Raw genomic sequence first — 23,584 nt, forward strand, 5'->3', positions numbered from 1 at the left:
ATATATCATGTTAATTTAAAAATTAATTTAAAAAGAATAAAGATTCAAATTATTTTGCTTCTTAATCTAAAATAGAAGTTTTGAAGAGAGACTATTTAATCCAGTCCCATAGATGATAAAGGGAATTGTCTCAGATTATAAAATTTTGACGGTGGTAGAAAGTGGAACCCAAAGCTCCAGCTTCCAAGCCACTGTCCCACTGTGCTTGCCTATTAAGTTTTTTTTAACCTGAATATGTATTTTTCCTTGGCAATAAATCTTCTGATATGCCCTGGTCCCAACCAGTGTATAAACATACGAATTAAATAAATACTAAAATATTTTTCCACAGATGAATGATATCAAAGAAAAGGTTAAAAATATTCATGGTTATATGAAAGACATTGAGAATTATATTCAAGATGGGAAAGATGACTATAAGAAGGTAATTTAAAACAAAATTATTATTTGTTTATACTTTTATTTCTTGTGCTTAAAGAATTTTCTTTTTTGTAGCAAAAAGAAAATGAACTTAATAAAGTAGTAGCTCAACTAAATGAATATGAGAAACACAAAGAAAATATAAATAAAGACATGGGAATCATGAGACAAGATATTGATACACAGAAGGTAGGTCTTTTTTTGCTAGTTGCTTATGATATCACTTAGACCAATAACATTCTTCTCTTTATGTTTTAATTTCTACTTTTGTTTTCAATAGCTCCATTAAGTAGAAATACATACAGTAGAGAAAAGCAATTCTAATAACATAATCTTTTCTTCCTTTTTTCCTATTTTATTAAAAGTTTAAACATAGAAGTTTTTATTTATTTGCTTAATTTAGAGAGAGTGTGAGCAGGCTGGAGGAGGAACTGGGGTGAGGGGGGAGAATCTTAAGTAGGCTCCATGTCCAGCATGGAGCCCAGTGCAGGGCTTGAACTCATGCTCATGAGATCATGACCTGAGCCAAAACCAAGAGTCAGACGCTTAACTGACTGAGCCACCCAGGTGCCCCAAAGCTGATTTTAAATATAAATATTTAAACATAAAAAGTTTAAATTAAAATTCTCCCTTCCTTTCTGCCTTGTCTCAGCTCACTCCTAGATGTCATTACGTTAACAGTTTTTTGTTTGTTTTCAAAGAAGTTTCTTGGGGCGCCTGGGAGGTTCAGTCATTAAGTGTCTGGCTTCGGCTCAGGTCTTGATCGTAGGGTCCTGCTTAGTGGAAGACCTGCTTCTCCCTTTTCTCCTTCCCCTCCTTGTGTTCCCCCTCTTGCTGTTTCTCTCTGTTAAATAAATCTTAAAAAGAAATTTCTTACTCTTATCAGCAGGTGGAGAGATCAGTAATATATTTTGTGTATATGTGTATTTACTTAAATGTATGAGATCATACCATTCATATTCTGCACCTTGCTTTTTTCACTTAATGCAGTTTGATCTTATATATCAAGTCAGCTCACAGATCTACCACATTCTTTTTTCAAACATTTTATTTATGTATTTGACAGAGACAGATCACAAGTAGGCAGAAAGATTGAAAGGGAAGCAGGCTGCACGCTGAGCAGAGAGCCCGATGCGGAACTCGATCCCAGGACCCTGAGATCATAAACCGAGCAGAAGGCAGAGGCTCAATCCTCTGAGCCACCCAGGCGCCCCTCTTTTTTTTTTTTTTTTTTTAATAATTTTGTATATTTACATTAAGAGCTCATGACTTTTTAAAGATTATTTATTTGCCAGAGAAATAGCACAAGCAGGGGGAGCACGAAAGGGGGAGGGAGAAGCAGCTTTTCACTGAGCAGGGAGCCCGATGCAGGGCTCAGTTCCAGGACCTGGGATCATGACCTGAGCCAAAGGCAGTTGCTTAACTTAGTGAGCCACCCAGGCACCCCCACTATATTGTTTTTAATGATCCTGAAATACTCTGCTTTGTGGGTGTGCCAGAAATTGATCACTTTTTTCTTGCTGTAGATGGTGGCAATGAATATCCTACATATAGATCTCTATTTTTTCTCACTTTCTTTTCTTCCTTAATGTGAGATAAAAATCACACAGAACAAGGATAGTGGTAAAATAATCCCAGAAGTTGTAAGTAAAATATCTATATATTTCCAGTTATTTTATCAGTTGATTGCTATATCATTTTCCCTACTAAGGAAATTAATTTCTGCCAGTATAAATCACTGAGAAATTATTTTCAGCATTCCTTTTGTAAGCATGATAGTTAATGTCTTTACACCATTTCTGTATTCCTGTTGTATTAACAAAATTTGCTATGTGAACGCTTTAATCATTTAGTTATAAATGCTGGTTTAAAATCTGTTTGAAGATTAGCCATATCAGCTGTCTGCAGGGCACCTGACCATAGCGCCAGGTTTCAAATACATAAATATTAGTCAAAAGTAAATTTCTGCCATCTAGATGTGCCTGGCTGGGTCATTTGGTGGAGCATGCAGGTCCTGAGCTCAGGGTGGTAAGTTCAAGTCCCATGATGGGTGTAGATACCTCAAAAAAAATTTTTTTTAATTTTTAAAAATGTTTTATTTTTTTTAAGATTTATTTATGTGAGAGAGAGAGAGAGAGAACACATCAATGGGAAGGTCAGAGGGAGAGAGGATCTCAAGCAGACTCCACGGAAAGCACAGAGCCCACTACCGGACTCAATCTCACCACCCTGAGGTCATGTTTGACCTGAGCGGAAATCATGAATTGGATGCTTAACCTACTGTGCTACCCAGGCACCCAACTTTTTATTTATTTTTAAGTAATCTCTACACCCAACATGGAGCTCAAACTCATAGTCCCTAGATCAAGAGTTACATGTTCCACCAACTGAGCCAGCCAGGTGCCCCTCAAAAATAAAATCTTTAAAAAAAAATCTCTGCCATCTAATGAATGGTAAGTAACTATAAATTTATGATGGCATGTGTAATGAGATACTTAGTTATTCCTCACTTATATATTGGTTGTCAGCTTAAAAATCACAGTCTCCGGGGCACCTGGGTTGCTCAGTGGGTTAAAGCCTCTGCCTTCAGCTCAGGTCATGATCCCAGGGTCCTGGGACCGAGCCCCATATTGGGCTCTCTGCTCTCTCTCTCTCTGTCAAATAAATAAATAAAAGAAATTTTAAATTGTTTTAAAAAATTAAAGGAAAATCACAGTCTACAAATCAGTAGTGTCTCTCCATGTATAAATGTATACAGAGATTATTAAGATTTACCCACCTGTGACCCTTTTCAAGTTGATGGTCTAAACTTCGTGGATCTGATTCTATTAGTTGACTTGTAATCTGCTTTGTTCTAGAAATGACTTAATAAATTATATACGTTGAGCAATGCCAAATAACATTTTAATTTAGTGGAAAAATGAATCAATGTAGAAATGAGGACAAGAAAGTAAAACAAGGAGAGAAGTATATAAAGTGTAGCCCATGAAATGTGATATGCTTGCTAAAGATTCTAGTAGTCACATGAGGATAGGAATAGGATAGGATGGGAATAGAATAGGATAGGAAGTCACAAGTCACAATTAGTTAAGATTTACATTGTTTCAGAGCTGAAAGGAATCCACTTCCCATTTTAAAAACAAATTTTTTTTTTCCCCTCTGGATAAATGTTTCCTGGAAACATTTATGGAAAGGAGGACACTGTGTAGATTAATAATGCCAGGTCTTTAACAAACCTCTTGAGGCTTTTTTTCTTTTTCTTTTTTTTTTTTTTTTTTGGTCTTCCTTCCTTTTTTATTTTTCCCCCACAGTGTGTTTCAGCATCTTTTCTAATCTTCCATTAATGATGTTCTTTAGCATACTGTGTGATTGAAGCCTAAAATAAATGTTGGAGTGTTCTAGGGAGCAAAGGTTAGTTAGAAGGCACCCATCAGAATCACCTGGGTTTACCACTCCTAGGTGTACAACCAAGAAGAATTTTAACATGTTCACATAAAAACTTGTACAAGAGTATTCATAGCAGCATTGTTAACATTAGTTAAAATATGGAAACAACCCAGATGGTCATCAACCGATGAATGGATCAGTGGGGTATGTCCGTATGTATTAGGTTCTCTAGAGCAGCAGAACCCAACAGGATATATACGTGTACACAAATTTTTATAAAGTTTATTATAAGGAATTGGCTCACATGATTGTGGAGGCTGAACATTCCCCAGATCTGTAGTTGGCAAGGTGGAGACTCAGGGGATCTGATGGTATATTTCTAGGCTGAATGTCAGGGTTTAAGAGCCAAGGTTTCAGTTCAAGTCCAAGGGCAGGAAAAGACCACTCTTTCAGTTCATACATTCAGACAGGAGCAGGTACCTCTTACTTGGTGTTTTTGTTCTATTCAGGTTGTTGTTAATTGATATGAGGCTCACCCACGTTAGGGAGGACAGCCCGTTTTAGTCTCCCAACTCAGATGTTAATTTTATTCAGAAATACCTTCCAATATACACTCAGAATAATGTTCAACCAAATGTCTGAGCATACTATGGCCCATCCAAGTTGACATGTAACATTAACCGTCACATCATAGGAGGGAATATTATACAGCCATGAAAAGGAGTGAAATGGTGATATATGCTACAGCATGAATAAACCTTATGCTACATGATGAAAGAATCTAATCACAAATGACCACATATTATGTGATTCTTTTTATATGAAATGTGAACATCCAAAGGGACAAAAAGCAAATTAGTGTTACCAGGGGTTAGGGGAAAGAGAGAGAAAGGAAATACATTGACTGGTAATGTGTACTTGGTTTCTTTTGGGGGTAATAAATGTTCTGGAATTAGTGGTCATGGTTGCACGACATGTGTGTATACTAACCTCTGATTTACACACTTTAAAATGGTGAACTTTATGATATATCAATTACATCTCAATTTTTTTTTAAGATTTTATTTATTTGATAGATATCACAGGTAGGCAGAGAGGCAGGCAGAGAGAAGGAAACAGGCTATCTGCTGAGCAGAGAGCCTGATGGGGGCTCAATCCCAGGACCCTGCAATCACAACCTGAGCCAAAGGCAGAGGTTTTAACCCACTGAGCCACCCAGGCACCCCACATCTCAATTTAAAAAAAAAAAAGCACCTGGGTTATTAAAAACATACATGTCTATGTCTCCATTATAGGCCAATCTCTGGGGCATGGGCAGAAGCAACTATGCCTTGTTAAAGTTCCCAGGGGTTCTAATGTATCGGTCACTGACCTAAAGCACTGCAGAACTTTCAGGCCATTCTCTGTAATTAATGGCATTTTCCCCAGCCAGACTTGGTAGAACTTGAACTGCAGTCAATTCAGTGTGCTGCTCCATTACAGTTACCTAGAATGCAGCTAATTTTTAGGCCTGCTTTAGGTACCCCACTTCGTACATTAACTGTCATCAGGGCTAAATAACTGGGGTTTATATTTTGAGCCTAACAGTACTTTATTTACATGCTCATGCTCTATGAAATTCAGTCCACAGAATAAGAAATTTGGAAGTTGAATAATCTGCCTCCCTCATTTTTTAGATGAAAGGAACTGGAGGTGACCTGCCTTGCCTGAGGTCACAAAAGTAGTAACAGAAGTAGAACTTGACCCAGCATTGCCACACTGCTAATATTACATACAGAGAAACAATTCTGTTATATTTTAACTGTATCTGGCTTTCTTTCTTCTTTCTCTGATACTTTATATTTTGTAGACTGAATACTCACTGCTTAAAGTACAAGGATAGATTTGACCCAAAAAGCATTTCACTATCAATTACTGAGCCTAGGCACTGTGCTGATTATTTTACATACATGTTCATTCATTTAATCTTAACATCAGCATTATATGACAAGTGGTATTATTACCACCAGGTTACACATGTTAAGTAAACTGAGGCTCAGAATTTAAGCTCATTTGCTCAAAGTCATCAAATCATCAGCTGTAATGCTGAGTTTTGAGCCAAATGTACCTAACTTAAAAACTTGTGCTGTTTAACTACTGTGCTGTATACAGTCTTTCAAAATGATCACTGAGAGCAACTAGAAGCTGACCTAAAAGAAAAAAGAAAGAAACTCTTATTAGTTTTCTGTTCCTAATAAGTCCAAGTGTAGTCTCTTAGGGACGAATTTTTGAGAGTCACAGCAACTGCAGTGGTACGTGAGGTTGCCTGGCAACAAAGGGATATTTACAATCATATCGTTTTAGTTACTTAACTGCCTATAATAATGCCCTTAATAGATGTGTATGGATTTGTATTACTATTTGCAGGAAAACTAAAGGTGACCTTAATGACAGTTTAAAAAAAGCCCACCTCAGAATAGTGATTCATAGATTGCAAGGTTAAGCATGTTACAGAAGTCCTTGGCTTCCCTCCTGGCCCACCTCCCAAATCCTTACACCTTAGTAATTCCTGTGCAATTACTGTTGGCAAGAAGATTCTACCAAATACTTGCCCCTCCCTCCCACTTCCCATAACACTGTGTTTATTTCATTTGGAAGGGTTAATGCAGGATGGTCCTAGTCTCCCCTTTGAGAAGTCTGGACTCTGAACTTGGGATGAGTTTTGTATATTAAGACTTTTATGAGTCAAATCTAGTTCTGCAGGCAGTTTTTTTCCCTGCATTCCAAATAGTCAACTTATAAACTATTTCCTGTTTGGCTCTTGACAACATAGTTCATAATCACCAGGAAGGTTACTGAAATAATTCTGTTGGTGTTGCTGCTGTTGCATGATGGGTCTCTTTTTAAGGCTAGAACTACTCAGAACTAGGCAACTTCTTGTATTTTCAACTGGGAAAGTGCCATCAGGTATGCAGATAGGTACCATCTTTGTGAAACTTCTGACTGCCTTGTGACTGTCACTTGTCAACCTGAAGGTAAAGATGTTATTTGACATGCCTAACAGTAATCTCAGCCTTAGCATATGTTAAGAGATAAACACAACTAGGAAAAAAAAGTGAGGTGAGACTTTGATAGTATATTTCCCTTTTGTGATCTTTTACATCAGTAAGCTTTATTGTGGGGTTCCCATGCAAAATGATCCCAATGGGGTATAGGTATAAAATATTAAAACATGATGGGGCACCTGGGTGGCTCAGTGCGTTAAGCTTCTGCCTTCAGCTCAGGTCATGATCTCAGGGTCCTGGGGTTGAGTCCAGCATCGGACTCTCCGCTCAGTGGGGAGCCTGCTTCCCACCCCTCTCTCTCTGCCTGTCTCTCTGCCTACTTGTAATCTGTCAAGTAAATAAATAAAATCTTAAAAAATATATTAAAACATAGTTATATTCTTCTATTTCATCATTTAAATACCTGTTTTGTGTATTTGTGGGCTGTCCATATTATTCGAAGTCTCAAGATCCCCTCACTCCTGCTTCTCCCTCTTTTGTTTGAGTTTAACCTGATTCTAAGTGAAGGCAGAGTTAGTACTGTCAGCAATTGTGTATTATGAATCACATGTTGTAACCTGATTATTTTTGTTAACCAATTTGATATTATTTAGATACAAGAGAGATGGCTACAGGATAACCTTACTTTAAGAAAAAGAAATGAGGAACTAAAAGAAGTTGAAGAAGAAAGAAAACAGCATTTGAAGGAAATGGGTCAAATGCAGGTTTTACAAATGAAGAAGTATGTTTTTAAAAGGAGTCTTTAAATAAAGGTCCTTTTTATTGAAATGTGAAGAATACTCAATACATATTTTTTAAAAGAGAATTTTATCATATATGTCCCTTGAGACTTATAGGAAGGTGGACAGAATTTTTATACAACCATATGTCATGGCTTTACAATTGAATTACTGAAGAAGTAATACAGAATTTATAGTCCTACAAACCTGTTTGGCAGGTTTAAATATGCAGAGTCCCAGATTTCTGTTAGCTTACTTCACAAGATGATGGTATCAAGTGTAAAGAGCACATATGGTCTGTGGTCCATGCCTGGGTCACAGCTTATACAGTGTCTAATACTGCCAGTGGACTTATTGCCAAAGTGATTTGTCATTGGAGACCCATTCTAGATAGTTCCAGTTGTAATTGCATGCCAGCCAGAGCTGCTTGTTTTTTGTTTTTAATGATTAGTCTGTTACTTCTTTTTTTTTTTTTTTTTTTTTTTAAAGATTTTATTTATTTACTTGAGAGAGAGACAGTGAGAGACAGCATGAATGAGGAGAAGGTCAGAGAGAGAAGCAGACTCTCCATGGAGCTGGGAGCCTGATGCGGGACTCGATCCCGGGACTCCAGGATCATGACCTGAGCCGAAGGCAGTCGTCCAACCAACTGAGCCACCCAGGCGTCCCTAGTCTGTTACTTCTTTCATCTTTTATTGATACTTCTTTAGTTGCTACCTTCCTGCTACAGCAGAAATGATGTTGTTCATGCCTTGTGTGCCTTAGAGTTGCCTTAGGAATTATCTAAGGAACTGGTTGATGCTAAGGCACTAGAGCCAAACAGATTTCTTAACTATCTTAGCTAAATACAGGCCATTTATTCAGCCCTCCCTTACGATTTTCATTTGTTTTCTTGACTTTAAATCTGAATCAAAGAATGTGTAAGTTTTTCTAAATGGTATTTTAATGAAATTTTAATTTACTTGATAAAACCTAACAAATGGTTTAATCTTATGTTATTGTAAGTACTCTTTGTTTAGCTGTTTAAAATCTTTCATATATAAAAGAAATCAGACTTTATAACTGATTTTATAACAGACTTTATAACTGAAGATATAATCTTCATCTTCATTCTCATTTCTAAAGCATTAGAACATTTTGAGCTTGAGAAAAAAATCCACAGGAATTTATGACAAAAGCTAGACAAATATTCTAGCTCCTAAGCCTCAGCTCTTTGACATTGAAATGTTAGAGCTCTCAGGGGGAAGTTGAAAGAGTGAAGCTTTTAGAAGACAGTTACAGTTGAAACAACTTATTCTTTGCTACTGAAAACTAAAACCAGATATTTTTTAAATTTCTTCTATGTTTGGCACATAACAGTGATTTTTTTTTTAATATTCATTCAGACTACTAAGTACAACTGTTCTTTTTCAAATCTCTTTTCAACTAGAATGTAACAGAAGTGTCAATAAAACAGATAATATGGCCAGTTCTATAAGGATGTCCATAAACTGGGGAGCAGTACTTAGTAAGAAGGTCCTTAATAAGTAATTGTTAAAGGAATAAGATTTTTAATGCACACAAATCTGTATTATCTTGCTAGTTACAAGAAAAGTTTGGGTATTTTACTTTTTTTTAGGCTTGCACTTGTGCAAGTGAAATTTTGTTCTCATAGAGTACAAACCTTTACTGAGTATTACCACAGAAACTAATAGTTTGAGATGAAATTGTATTTCGTCTTTGATGTAGTATGAACAGGATGATGACATCTATTACTCAGTAACGTCTTAGTGTTGGTAATTGTGCATTCTCCGTTCACAAACAGAATTTTGTGAATTTGTAATCTAGTCACCAGGAGTACTTTTTTTAAGTTAGTGTCTAAAAGTGAGGACCTTGCTCAGTGTTGATGTGTTATGAGAGTTCCTTGTTCAAGACAGAACTCAGCTGTTCAGAAACCTGGACGCTTCAGAGATTTAAGAATTTTTTCTTTAGTACTAAAGCCTTAAATAAAAAGCAAGGAGAGACTTACATATCTAGAGAGATCGGGCTTTTCCACATCAGGCTGCTAAAAGCTAAAAATGGTCCTTAATTGTCATGTTTACCTTTTATAGTGAACAACAGAAGTTGGAAGAAAAAATAGACAATATAAAAAGAAATCACGATTTGGCAGTAGGGCGACAGAAAGGTTATGAGGAAGAAATTATTCATTTTAAGAGAGAACTTCGAGAACCTCAATATCGGGATGCAGAAGAAAAGTACAGGGAAATGCTGATTGTTATGAGAACAACAGAGCTCGTGAACAAGGATCTGGACATTTATTATAAGACCCTTGATCAGTAAGTACTGGACTGGGGATTTGGTTCCCACTGCAATATCAACTAGCATATTTTAGTAATATTTTCCTCTTTTTTTTTATATTAAAGAATGGGAAAACACACATGTATGCTTACTTAAGTTATGAAGTTAAGTTTTACAGCATCTTAATCTTAAGGCGTACTCTTGATACCACCCTGCATAGCCATTCCAAGAACTCTTCCATTGTCACTAACTGGGATCCACTTAGATGCTTTTCCTCCTTATCTCCGCTTTCTGTCATCCCCTACTCCCTATAATCACTGACACAGATTTTTGCTTTCTATGCTTTGGGGGAAAAAATCATATGTAGGGTTTTGTTTTATTTTTTGAGCTTTTTTTTTTTTTTTTTTAAGATTTTATGTATTTATTTGCCAGAGAGAGAGAGAAAGCACAAGCAGGCAGAAGCAGAGAGAGAAGCAGGCTCCCTGCTGAGCAAGGAACCCCACATGGGACTCGATCCCAGGATCCTGGGATCATGACCCGAGCTGAAGGCAGCGGCTCAACCGACTGAGCCACCCAAGCGTCCCTATTTTTTGAGCTCTTAAAAACACTATTCTGTGTACTCTCCTAGGAATTGCCTTTCTTGTTTTGTTTTTATATACTCATGTTGCTTAGCACTTTAGTTCATTAATTTTCACTGATGTACAGAATTCTGTCATGGGAATATACCATACTGCATGGTATATGGTCTTTACTAATATCTTTGCTGCTAGGAATATTCTTGTGAGGTCTTCTGGAGCAAAGGTGTAAGAGATTCTCTAGGTTGTATGTATAAGTAAAACCTTTTGCACTCAATTTTACAAAGTAATGTTAAATTGTCTTCCAAGGTGGTCTTACTAATCTGCACTGCTAGCAGAATGTAAAGATTTTTTCTTCATGTATCCTCTGATACTGATTTTGTCAGTTTCTCTCTCTCTCTCTTTTTTTTTTTTAATTAACATGTGATGTATTATTTGCCCCGGGGGTACGGGTCTGTGAATCATCAGTCTTACATAATTCACAGCACTTACCATAGTACATACCCTCCCCATGTCCATAACCCAGCCACCCTATCCCTACCCCCTGACCTCCCAGCAACCCTCAGTTTGTTTCCCGAGATTAAGAGTTTCTTATGGTTTGTCTCCCTACCAATCCCATCTTTTCATTTTTTTTTTCCCCTTCCTACCCCCACTACCCCCAACCCTGCCTTTCAGATTCCTCATATTCTTAAATTTTGTGAATCTGGTGGGTGTACAGTAGTATTGTCTTCATCGGTAGTCCCCTGATTTTTAATGATGCTATAAACATCTTTTCATATTTAATCTTGTTTTTCTTCCTTGAAGCATTGGTGTCTTTCATCCATTTTTAATGTCTTGGTGGTGGTACTGATCTGCCTGTGTTCTTTATCTCTTCTGCATCCTAATTCTTTTTTAGTTACATGTATTATAAGTATCTTCTCAAGCATTTTATGTTTATCTTTCCACTTTGTTAGTCTTTTATTGAACAGATGTGATTTTCAGGTAGTTGAATTGACAAATCTTGTTTAATTAGCTTTTTGTGTCTTAAGAATTCCTTTTCTACTGCCATTTGTTTGGTTTTTTTTAAGGTTTCATTTACTTGACAGAGAGAGACACAGTGAGAGGGAACACAAGCAGGGGGAGCAGGAGAGGGAGATGCAGGCTTCCCTCGGAGCAGGGAGCCCTATGCAGGGCTCAATCCCAGGACCCGGGGATCATGACCTGAGCTAAAGGCAGATGCTTAACCGACTGAGCCACCCAGGCGCCCCTCTACTGCTGTTTTTTCTTCTAAAAGTTTTAGCTTTGCTTTTTACATTTAATTACATACAAGTATTTAATCGTAAATCCTAAATTGAATTCTACATACATTGTGAGGTGGAAATCCAGTTTCATTTTTCCCTGGATAACCAGCCATCCTGGCTGTCGTTTTTGAGTAGCTAATCCTTTTCTTAATGATCTGCAGTGTTATTTCTGTTATATATCAGAATTCCCTTTTTGTACAAGTTGGTTCTAGATTTTCTGTTCTGTGTCACTAGTCACTTCGTCTAACTCTGCCATTTCTGAGACTGTTCTTAATTATTACAATCTTATGATATATTAAACAAAGCAGAATTTTGTTTTTTATTCAGTCTGATCATCTTTGATTTTTTAAATTGCCCTTTTAGGGCACCTGAGTGGCTCAGTGGGTTAAAGCCTCAGCCTTCAGCTCAGGTCATGATCCCAGGACCCTGGGATCGAGTGCCACATCAGGCTCTCTACTCGATGGTGAGCCTGCTTCCCCCTCTCTCTGTCTCTGCCTGCCTCTCTGCCTACTTGTGATCTCTGTATGTCAAATAAATAAACAGAATCTTTAAAAAAAAAACAAAACAAAACTGCCCTTTTAATTCATTTTAGTTGATAATAGAATTATATTTAGTTCTGTTTCCTTTTTCTCAACTTACCTGCCTTCTCTGGGGTTGATTTATTGTTGTTTATTCTTCTTCCCCTTTTTTGGGTTATAAATGATCTAGTCTCCTTTAGTTATTTGGTTATTTACCCTTTTTTTGCTGTTTTTGTTGAGAGAGAGAGTAAGGGAGGGGTGGGGAGAGGGAGGGGGAGGGAACCTCAAGCAGGCTTGCCAGACTTAGAGCCAGACATGGGGCTCAGTCTCACAACCCTGAGACCATGACCTGAGCTAAAATCAAGAGTTGGCCACTTAATCAACTGAGCCACTCAGATTACCACCCCCCTCACTCCCCACACCCACTTTAAATTTTTAGTTAGTATATTTGACTTAAAATCAAATGTGTTGATTCTTAAAGAGGTCCTGGAGCAACATTAGCAGCATCACCTTGTAACTTGTTTGAAATGCAAATTCTTAGCCTCCACTTCAGACTGTTGGATCAGAAATGTTGAGGGACAAGGCTCAGCAGGCAGTGTTCTAACAAAACTTCTTGGTGGGGGTGCCTGGGTGGCTCAATGGTTTAAGGCCTCTGCCTTCGGCTTGGGTCATAGTCTCAGGGTCCTGGGATGGAGCCCCGCATCGGGCTCTTTGCTTGGCGGGGAGCCTGCTTCTTCCTCTCTCTTTCTCTGCTTGCCTCTCTGCCTACTTGTGATCTCTGTCAAATAAATAAATAAGTAATCTTTTAAAAATTTAAAAAAAAAAAACTTGGTGATTCTGATGAACATCAAAGTTTTAAAATCATGGTTCTACTGTAAATTGTTTGATCTTCTTCCTGAATACAAATGAGCTTGTCTGCTGTGTTTCTGTTGTCTAGTATTTTAGTTTCTCAGTGTTTTTATACCATCTCAAATTAGTAATAATTGCACACTGGTTTCATCCTTGGTGCTTATTTGGATAAACCCTCCTGTTTACCAATTTTTTAAAAATCATACTCTTTGTTTCCTTAGGTTTTGTTTCCCTTCCCTGCTCCCAAGTTGCAGCCCTTACTAATTTTTTTAGTGTAGAATTATTAGTGAAGTCTCTTTCAGTCATAGAAAAGTCTTTGCTCTCAATCTTGTAGTTTAGCTAGGCACAAGAATTCTAGATCGAGAGGGTTTTTTTTTTTTTTCCTTTAAGCACTTTGAAAATAGTCCATTTTCTCCTGACTCCTGTTGCTGCTGAAAAATCATTCTAATTATTCCTTTAGAGTAATATACCTTTGTTTTCTGGTTCTCCTAAGATTTTTCTTTATCTTCATCATTCTGCATTTTTTGTGGGTACGTCTAGAGATAGGTCTGTTTTCAGTTCTTTTGTTCAGGTACTGTTCATTGATCTGAGGATTGATAGCTTTCATCACTATTAGGAAATTCTCTTAAATTATCTTTTCCTCAATTCTCTTTATTCTCCTCCCTTCATTTCTCATCAGACATAAATAAACCTTTTCATTCCTTCCTCCATAGGCTTGCACGTACTGGTAATAAACTCATTGGCTTCCTCATAAATATTTTCCAGGTATTTAGCTGCTGTTCATCCTACCTATTAACAGTTGCCTTTTTTTTTGTTTGTTTTTTAACTTCTCATTTCTGTAAGTTCTATTTTTTCTTTTTTCATAAATTGCTTTTTCCTATTTTGTCCTTAGGATTTCAATTTCTTTTATGTCTGTATTCAAATATTCATATTTTATGTTCTTACGTTACCATTTTTTTATTTCACATGAGTCTATTTCTTGCTATTGTTTGTGCTAATTCTAATCCCTATTGAATTATTTTTTTGTTTTATGCAACGCTTAATTGTAACTTTATCTTTCCTGGTGCTTTTTTTGTTTTTCTGTGAGACTCTTTTGTAACCTTTTTGTGTGAATGTCCTTCCACATAACAGTTTTGATACTGATCTGCTAGGAGCTCCAGGGATAGACTGCCCTGGGTCCAGTTTTTATGTTAATTTTTCAGTTCAGTCTGAAGTATACCAGTAATAAAACACTGAACCTTAAACCCATCCATTTAAGTTATTTGCCCAGGAGTTTGAATATTCAACTTACTACTTTTCCATTTTTTCATTGAAGGTTGATGATACAGCTCTTTTTTTTTTTAATTTATTTTTTATTTTTTTTAAGATTTTATTTGTTTATTTGACAGAGAGAAATCACAGTAGATGGAGAGGCAGGCAGAGAGAGAGAGAGGGAAGCAGGCTCCTGCTGAGCAGAGAGCCCGATGCGGGACTCGATCCCAGGACCCTGAGATCATGACCTGAGCCGAAGGCAGCAGCTTAACCCACTGAGCCACCCAGGTGCCCCGATGATACAGCTCTTAAAGAGTCTCAGCCTTTGTGTCAGTTCTAACTCTGTGCCTCACTTGGGTCCTATGCCTCATGTTCTGTCCTGGTTGATAGTACCCAATCTTAAGTTTATGAAAATAATAACCAAATTTAGCTGCAGTATCAGATCACACACTGACTGTGCTGGTTTTTAGTCTTTTATATCCATCACATAGGGATTTTCTTTTATTTCTTACAAATGCAACTGTGCATGTAAAATACTTTTTGTTAAAAATCTTTATCATGTTCCTAGGCGTTTGTGGCAGGAGATTTATCAGTTACCTGAGGTTTTGTTTGTTTGTTTTTGTTTTCTGAAAAGGAAAATGTCCTCCTCATAGACAGGTTCTCTTTTAAGTTGTTTTCTGGTCAGGAAGTACGTACTCAACCGACCAGCCTTAAGCAGTGGCATTCAGATCACAGGGCTCAGGAAGACAGGAGGACCCTGCTTTCACTATGAGGATTATTTTAGTTAATGATAAAAATAAAGGTGGCCCCAGAATCACCTAGTCATAACTTTGGAATATACAAGTTTGGGAAAGCTCATATTTTAAGACAAGTTGGATTCATTTACTCTGAAAACTGAATGAGCCCATTATGTTAGTTATTTTTTTTTAATTAATACTGCTAAGATTTTGGATTAAGCTAGAGTTCCAGAATGACTGTTAGGGGGTTATTCCATGGATACATCTTCTATCCTGTTTCTTAGTGAGTGAATAAGTTAACATTATACAGCTTCCTGGCTCATGGAAATCTATGCATGCACCAAGTAAGAAACTCTTATTTTTTTAACCTTTGTGAATGTTGAAACCCACAAAGTTTCTAGACCCAGCGGTTTAAAGTGTTGAAATTTAAGGTTTTGAAACAACATTAGCAAGACATTATTAAAAAATCCTTACCTATGGGCGCCTGGGTGGTTCAGTGGGTTAAGCTGCTGCCTTCGGCTCAGGTCATGATCTCAGGGTCCTGGGATCGAGTCCCGCATTGGGCTCTCTGCTCAGCGGGGAGCCTTTTTCCTCCTCTCTCTCTGCCTGCCTCTCTGCCTACTTGTGACCTCTCTCTGTCAAATAAATAAATAAAATCTTAAAAAAAAAAAAAAAAATCCTTACCCAGTAGACTATACGTACAGATATTGTCTTTCTTTCCTCCCCTTTTTGCCTTTCATAATTCTTTTTAGTCCTTCCAGCTATCTCATAGATGCCTTCAGGAGGCTTTATTTTTTAGTTCTTCATTAATAGATGTTGTGTACCCAATAAACTAGCAAACTTTTTTAAGCACTAAGGAATAGGAGACCCACTTCTAGTAAGGCAAGTTTATTGCCTTACTAAGACTCCCTCCAAAAGGGAGTCTGTCATTAAAAACTTAATGTATAGAGTAGAATAACTTACATTGATTGTTATGAAAAATGAATTCTTACAAAGTGGGAAATGTTTTTGTAAAAGTTGGTAAGTTCTACTTTTTGAAGCCTCAAAAATCCATAATGTGCAGTTAAAAGTATTTTCTCTGGAGAGTATTTGAATTCAAATATCACTGTTGACAGCTAGCAAATTGTTCAAATGCCCTGGGATTCAGTTCCTTTTCTATAAAATGGAAATCTTTTTTTTTTTTTTTTATTTATTTATTTATTTATTTATTTATTTATTTATTTATCAGAGACACAGCAAGAGAGGGAACACAAGCAGGGAGAGTGGGAGACGGAGAAGCAGGCTTCCTGCTGAGCAGGGAGCCCAATGTGCGGCTCATTCCCAGGACCCTGGGATCATGACCTGAGCCAAAGGCAGAAGCCTAACAACTAAGCCACCCAGGTGCCCTGGAAAGCTTTTTTTTTTTTTTTTTAAAGTCTATTGTAGTCACCATTGAGTCAAAGTTGTAAGGGAAACTCAGAGGCCATTTAGTCCAGCTTTCTTTTTCATGTTCCATTCTTTAATATAAATTCTTAAACTCTCTATTTTTTTTTCAAAATATTTTATTTATTTATTTGACAGACAGAGATCACAAGTAGGCAGAGAGGCAGTCAGAGAGAGAGAGGGGAAAGCAGGCTCCCTGCTGAAGAGAGCCCGATGCGGGGCTCTATCCCAGGACCCTGGGACCATGACCTGAACTGAAGGCAGAGGCTTTAACACTGAGCCACCCAGGTGCCCCAAACTCTCTATTCTTTACTAGTTCTAAGGAACTTAACTTTACTAATAAGAAAATGTAGGTTTCTGTTTCTATTTACTCATTCTTTGAGACAATTTTAAAGAGTGGGAGCTGTACAGAGAAGACATTAATATTGATTGAATACTTACTGTTTGTTACCCATAATCTAATTGAATTCTTGCATCTACCTTGTAAAGGTCAAGTATTTATCAAAAAGGTTAAGGCTGTCTAGGATTATCCAGGGAAAATTAACTTTGGTGATGGGGTAATTGAGGGGCTACTTTAAGCTTTTTTCTAAGTCAGGATCTTCTCTGAGAATGTGCCATTTATGCTGAGACCTGATTGTTGAGAGGGAGCAACATACTCACAGAAAGCAGAGATGCAAGCCTTCCTGGTGGATAGACCAGCGATGCATAGGCCCTAAGACCAATTCGAACAGAAGGGGTTCAAGGACTAAGAAGGGTAGCATAGCTAGAATATAGCGAGCAAGAGAATGAGGTCAGAAACAAATGGTTCCGGAGTATGTAGGTGCCCTTGTGGCCTTGGTAAATAGTTCAATACTATTCTGTGTTTGATAGAAAGTCCCAAGGGTTTGAAGCAAGGAAGTGATATAATCTGATTCATGGTTTGAAGAAACTGCACTGGTTCCTGTTTGGAGAATGGATTGCAGAGGGGCAAAGGTAGAAACAAGGAGATGGGAAGCTGTTTTCAAAATCCAAGAAATGGTGATGGACTGGACTAGGGAGGTAGCAGTGGAAATGGAGAGAAGTGGATGGACTCGGGATTTGTTTCGCATATGGAGTTGACTGGCCTTCTTTCTGAATTGAATATAGGTGAGGAAGAGGAAAGAACAAAATCAGAGGTTGTTCCTACATACTTTTACTTGAGCAACAGGATGTTGGGGGAGCAAATTGCCATTCCCTGAAATGGCAGCATTTGGGAGGGGAAAATCTAGAGTTTTGTTTTAGACTGTTTAGTAAGGCACCTGTAGGCATTTCGAGCAGTTAGGTGTGTAATCTAGAATTGAGAAGATAAATTTGGGAATCATCAGCATATATATAGTATTTAAAGCCACAGAGGGAGGTTACGTGACACAACTGTAGATAGCTGATGAAAAAGGAGAAACATGAAAAGTTACGATATCTTGAAAACTGAGTGAAGCGAGTTATTTCAAGAATCTAGTGTTATTGAGAGGTCAGATGAGATGAAGACTCAGAAGTGACCCTTGAATTTGCCAGAGGGAGGCGTTAATGATTTTAATGAGCAATCTCAATGGCATGGTTTAAACTGAAGCTTTGGAGTTGGATGAGGAGAGAATGGGGCTAAGAAGTGGAGACAGTGAGTAGAGATAATTCTTAAGAGAAGTTCTGTGAAGGGGAGCTGAAAAGTGGGGTGATAGGCAGAGGGGACTGTGGGGCCAAGGTAGGTAGGTTGGTCTTTTAAAAAATTTTACTTGCATGTATTCTGCTACAAGGTAACTCCTCCTCATAATACATTGACCTGCAGACTTGGGGTTTCATATGTGTTAACTGAATAGAAAACTATATCTAGGACCCCTCCAGCTATCCCTCCATACTCCAAGATGCCTTGACAGAAGGAAGAAGAGAAATTCCCTCTATTAGGCACATGTTCATTCAAAAAGCTTTGTTAGTGTTTTCTTTGTCGGGCTCTGGGAAGACAGGAATATCATACCCTGTCCCTACTGTAAACTGCTAATGGTTCAATAGGGGAGCCCATGGTGGGTACTCCATAGTCTGTATTTGACCTTGGTCTTGAATAAGGAACAAAGGGCACTTCAGTAGAGAAAAATACCTCAGTGCCAGAGCCATCATACTGAGCAGAGTGAGGGGGCTTGTTGGGGCCAGTCAGGAGGAGTTTGTGGGGGCGGGGAGGTGCAGAGGTGCTTTCCAGCAATTTAAGCTTGCCTAAGGAACAAAGCCAGGCTGTTTACTGAGTTCTGTTATCTAGTAATCAGATGGATTCTTCTAAATGAGAAAAAAAGAAGTGGTACAGATTTCCCCAAAATTGAGTCTTTGTGGGCTTGTGCTAGCAAATGGTGGCCTTCTTAAGGTTGATATTGTGAGCCTTAAATTTGCCTTCTCACCTAGAAGAAAGGTCCAAAATTTCCCTCATTGTTTCACCTCTTAGAATGAAGCATGCAATCAGTGTAATTGTTGCATTCAGCTGTCTATTTAGGGTAACACAGGAAACTAGCAGTGCATTTTCAAGAAAAGCCGATACCATCTGTTATTAGTAATCATCAAAAACATCACTGATTATAAGCTTGCCAGTGGTCAGAGACACTCATACTAGATGAGAAGGGAAGAAAATTATACCATTTAGAATATGGTAAACCCCTTGCTCTAAAAAGAAGGCTTCAATTAAATGATTTTTTTTAAGATTTTATTTATTTGAGAGAAGGAGGGGTTTGAGCAAGGAAAGGGAGAAGCAGATCCCCACTGAGCAGGGAGTCCAATGCAGGGCTCCACCCCAGGATCGTGATCTGAGCCAAAGGCAGATGCTTAACCAACTGAGCCACCCAGGCACCCCGTGATTTCTGGAATGTATCATTCAAGAGTACAGTGTTCTATGCCCCAAGTTTTCCCCTGTCCTTTCCCCCCAAGTACAGAATGTTGCATGTTAAGTCACACTTCTTCTGAAACTCAGTGAAAACACATAATACAGTTTTGCAGCCAAGGCAGCCAGCTCTGCGAATCTGTCCAGAGTCTGGGTCCTTGTACTGGAGGAGAGCTTAGGGATGAGGGATTGATCCAAGGCTCACCTCACAGCCGCCATTCTTGCCCTCACCATGAATACAGTACAGTTCCACATCAGCAGCCTCACTAGCATCAAGCAAAACCAAAAGATAGCTGGTTTCTCATTTCTCACTCACTGCAGTTCTTTAACCAAATGTTTGTCTTTGAACGGTAGTTTAACCACTGCCTGAATTTTAAAAGCTGTTATTTAAGAGTGTGGCCAATAGTTTTAAGCATTTTGGGAAATTAGTTTAATAGTTTTTAAGGGTTGCATCTAGAAAAAGAGGTCATTTTTCTATTAAATGTATGACTTCAGTTTGGTAAATGACAGATTTTGAGTTTTGCTAAGTAGTGAAAGTCCCTGTTAGTTTGGAACATGATACTTAGTAGAACGTGACACTCATCGTTCCCTTGTAGAAGAGTGCTTCCGTTGACCTAAATATAGGGAGACAGTTGTCATAGCAGTAAGTACTAGAGCAGTAGGGAAGAGTATCCACTGTGATCACAAATAGCTGTGGTCATAGCCAGTTTTTTGTTTTGCTTTTTTTTTTCTTTTAGCAATTTATATATCTGAAAATTTGGCACACTTTTAAATACAAGGATGAGGATAATGTTGGGAAATGTCTTTTGCAAGTATAATCTTTCTTAATGCTTTTTTCTAACTTGGTAAGTTTTCACTAACTTAGTAGTTTTTACCTTAATTCTGAACTAATTTTTTTTTTATTAATAAGACTCATGTATTTGGCCCTTAATGTTTTATTCAGTGAAATAGCTGAGAATGGGGGGAAACCCACTTACTTGCTATTTTATGTGCTCCTTGGATTTTGAGCATCACTTCAAATTTTGAAGAATGCTGGTTTTCTATCTCAGTATTTGAGTCCTGGTTATGGTTTAAATAATGAAGGCAGGAAAGGCATTTTCCTGATAGCAAGGTTTTGGTCTATTTAGGTGATATTTTTCCAACCCCTTAGGTACCTGCTCTGGAATGACTCTGTTTCAGGTGTTCAGTTCTCTGCTAATGGCTGAGTCCCAGAATCATTTAAAAACAGGACTCAGAGAAGCAGCAAAAACCCTGAACTACTGTCCTGGGGAGGCCTGACAAGCTTCATTTGTGACATCAAGCTGGAACCCATGTATACTTAGGAAGACAGTAACTCAGAGGCTTGCAGAAGCTTTTTATTAAAGGTCCAAGAGTAGGGGGCAAGTATAGGAGGCAGCTGGACAACTTAGAACAAAATGGAAAATTATCTCATTGTTGGGGCAGAAGCCATGGTGCAAAGAGGTGCTGAAGAACAGTGCAGTCAGCCTGGCGTGTAAAGGATGAAAAAGACATGGATGGAAACAGCCCGTGTGCTCTGCTTGCATGGATCTCTTTCTCTCTCTCTCTTTTTAAATGCACTATTTTATTTATTTTTTTAAAAGATTTTATTTATTTATTTGACAGATAGAGATCACAAGTAGACAGAGAGAGAGAGGAGGAAACATGCTCCCTGCCGAGCAGAGAGCCCGATGCGGGGCTTGATCCCAGGACCCTGAGATCATGACTTGAGCTGAAGCAGAGGCTTTAACCCACTGAGCCACCCAGGCGCCCCTAAATACCCTTAGAGCAGTTTTAGGTCCATAGCAAAACTGAGCAGAAAGTACAGAGATTTGCCATATCCCCATCCCCTCTCCCTCCCTACCCATCTCTACAGCCAACAACCATAGCCTCCCCCCACCCCACTCCCTATCACCATCCCTCAGCAGATCACCCCAGATCTGTAGTTTACATTTTGTTCACTCTTGGTATTTTACATTCTGTGGGTTTAAATAATGTATTAAGTCCTTGTCGTGTGAGGATCACATTTTAGGACTTTGACAGAACATCAAAATACAAATTACCACTAAAGCCATCATTTTGTCCTCTTAAAATGCAACTGATTATTATTGAAATTTTTAAGGAACTCTTTCTACATGCAAAAGAGTATTTAAATATAAGACTAAATAATTTTATAAACCACTGCTGTCTTAGATCTTGGACATTTTTACTTTCTTCTGGGAGTCACTTTTCACAAGAGTGAGAATAAATGTCACTGAGTGACATACACACTCCAGGCACATGGTGGGGCTGATGCAACTACTCAGATGACCACTGAGCTGCGACAGTTTCCGGTCCATAAGATCATCGTTTGTATTGCATCTTTGAGCAGAAGGATAGTTACTACACATCATGGATTTTCAAGGTCATTCTTAAATATTCATTATCTCTAAAGTCCAAGGGCTACAAGGTGTGTTGTGAAGTTAATTTTTGGACCTGTGTCAGCTCACCCATGGTTCTGCACACAAGGTCCCTTCCCACCCAGTATACTTGTACCAGGTTTATTTTCCTAAAGGTGGTAATCCCTATTCACTTCTGATATTAAGAAACACTCTCCATATTGGTCTTTCTCATTTTGTCTCTCACTGTTCAGTGTGTTGTAACCAAACTGAACCATTTTGTTCCCTTAAGACACCTCGTATTTTCCTGTGATCCTTCTCCCCCTGTGGAATGTTACCTTGATGAAGCCCTTTCCAAATGATGTCATTTTTCCTTCCTTCATGATATTTGTACCACTTGTACCACTTAGCCTTGTATTTCATTTATGCTTTCCTGTTGTCCATTACTATGTAAATTATAGAACACAGTTCATATTAGACTTGGGTTCATTTCCATGAGAATGTCTAGAATTCATTGAACACTTAATATTAGGGTGATGACATTGTCATTTCCCTCACAGTACTTTTTGGATGTTATGTACACACAAATAGGTCTTTCTTTTATGTGAATAGTATCACACTGTAGGTATTTTTGTTTTGTCTCTGAACATGTGATGAAAATCTTTTTATGTACGAAAGTTTGTCATTATAATGGCTATGTAATATTCTGTGAAATGGATGTAACCTGCTTGATTTCACTGTCAATGGACATATTAGAAAGTTTTTAAATGTTTGATGCTATAGATAATGCTACAACAAAAGTCTTTGCATGCTTGGGCAGATAGACCAATAGATAGCTTCTTAGAAACAGAGTTACTAAGACTGAAGGTATGAGCATTTTTAACTTGTTAGTGCCAAAATGGCTTCCTAAGACAAAAATTTGTGTTTCCACCAGTATGAGAATACCCATTTCTCCATGACTGCATTTCATATTATCAACCTTTTTAATTTTTGCCAGTTCATTGCACAGAAAATGTTCTCACTTGGATTATATTTCCTTGTTTACTAGTGAGGTTAAATATCATTTTATATGTTGGCTTTTTGTATTTCTCCTCTGAGAATTATTGTTCATATCTCTTTACCACTTTTTGTTAGGTTATCTTTTTCATAGTGAGTTGTACCACTTTTTTTTAAGATTTTATTTATTTATTTGACAGAGATTACAGGTAGGCAGAGAGACAGGCAGAGAGAGAGGAGGAAGCAGGCTCCCTGCCGAGCAGAGAGCCCCATGTGGGGCTTGATCCCAGGACCCTAGGATCATGAGGCTTTAACCCACTGAGCCACCCAGGCACCCCCCACTTTTTTTTTTTTAAATAGATTTTCTGTGGTAATCCTTTTCTCATACCTTGCAAGTAGTTATTCCTAGTTTGTCATTTGACCTTTAACTTTATGGTATTTTGGGGGACTTTTAATTTTTTGGTAGGCAAATCTTTAAGTCATATTTATGGCTTCTCCCTTAGAAAGGCTTTTCATTCCTAAGATTATAAAACTGATAGTTTTATTTATTTTTTATTTATTTATAATTATTCTGATAGTTTTATTTGACTTTTAATCCTTTATTTGGATTTTGAGGTTTATAATAAAGATGATGGATAGGGTGTTTGGGTAGCTCATTGGGTTGAGCATCTGACTCTTGATTTCAGCTCAGGTCATAATCTCAGGGTCATGAGATCAAGCACCCTGTTGGGCTCCATGCTCAGCCTGAAACCTACTTGAATTCCTCTCCCTCTGCTTTCGTGTTTTTATATGTGTGTGTGCACGCGCATGTGCTCATGCTCTCTCGCGTGAGCGCATGCTCTTTAACTCTCTGGCTAATACAAAT

At 37.9% G+C, this 23,584-nt stretch overlaps 1 protein-coding gene across 9 annotated transcripts in view; it reads left to right on the forward strand.

The window, feature by feature from the left end:
• The window catches only part of RAD50 (RAD50 double strand break repair protein), a 204,758-nt gene that overhangs the window by 169,277 nt on the left and 11,897 nt on the right, over positions 1–23,584 (forward strand). For all 9 annotated transcript variants that reach the window (XR_009353895.1, XM_059174533.1, XM_059174532.1 and 6 more), the window contains 4 exons: positions 332–424; positions 496–609; positions 7,445–7,572; positions 9,661–9,885. Coding sequence is in view for 8 of the 9 variants with exons in the window: in XM_059174533.1 (XP_059030516.1) it covers positions 332–424; positions 496–609; positions 7,445–7,572; positions 9,661–9,885 (560 nt within the window). In the remaining variant the exon portion in view is untranslated. The remainder of the gene's footprint in view (positions 1–331; positions 425–495; positions 610–7,444; positions 7,573–9,660; positions 9,886–23,584) is intronic.

This window comes from Mustela lutreola, chromosome 5, assembly GCF_030435805.1.
Source record: "Mustela lutreola isolate mMusLut2 chromosome 5, mMusLut2.pri, whole genome shotgun sequence".
Lineage (NCBI taxonomy): Eukaryota > Metazoa > Chordata > Mammalia > Carnivora > Mustelidae > Mustela > Mustela lutreola.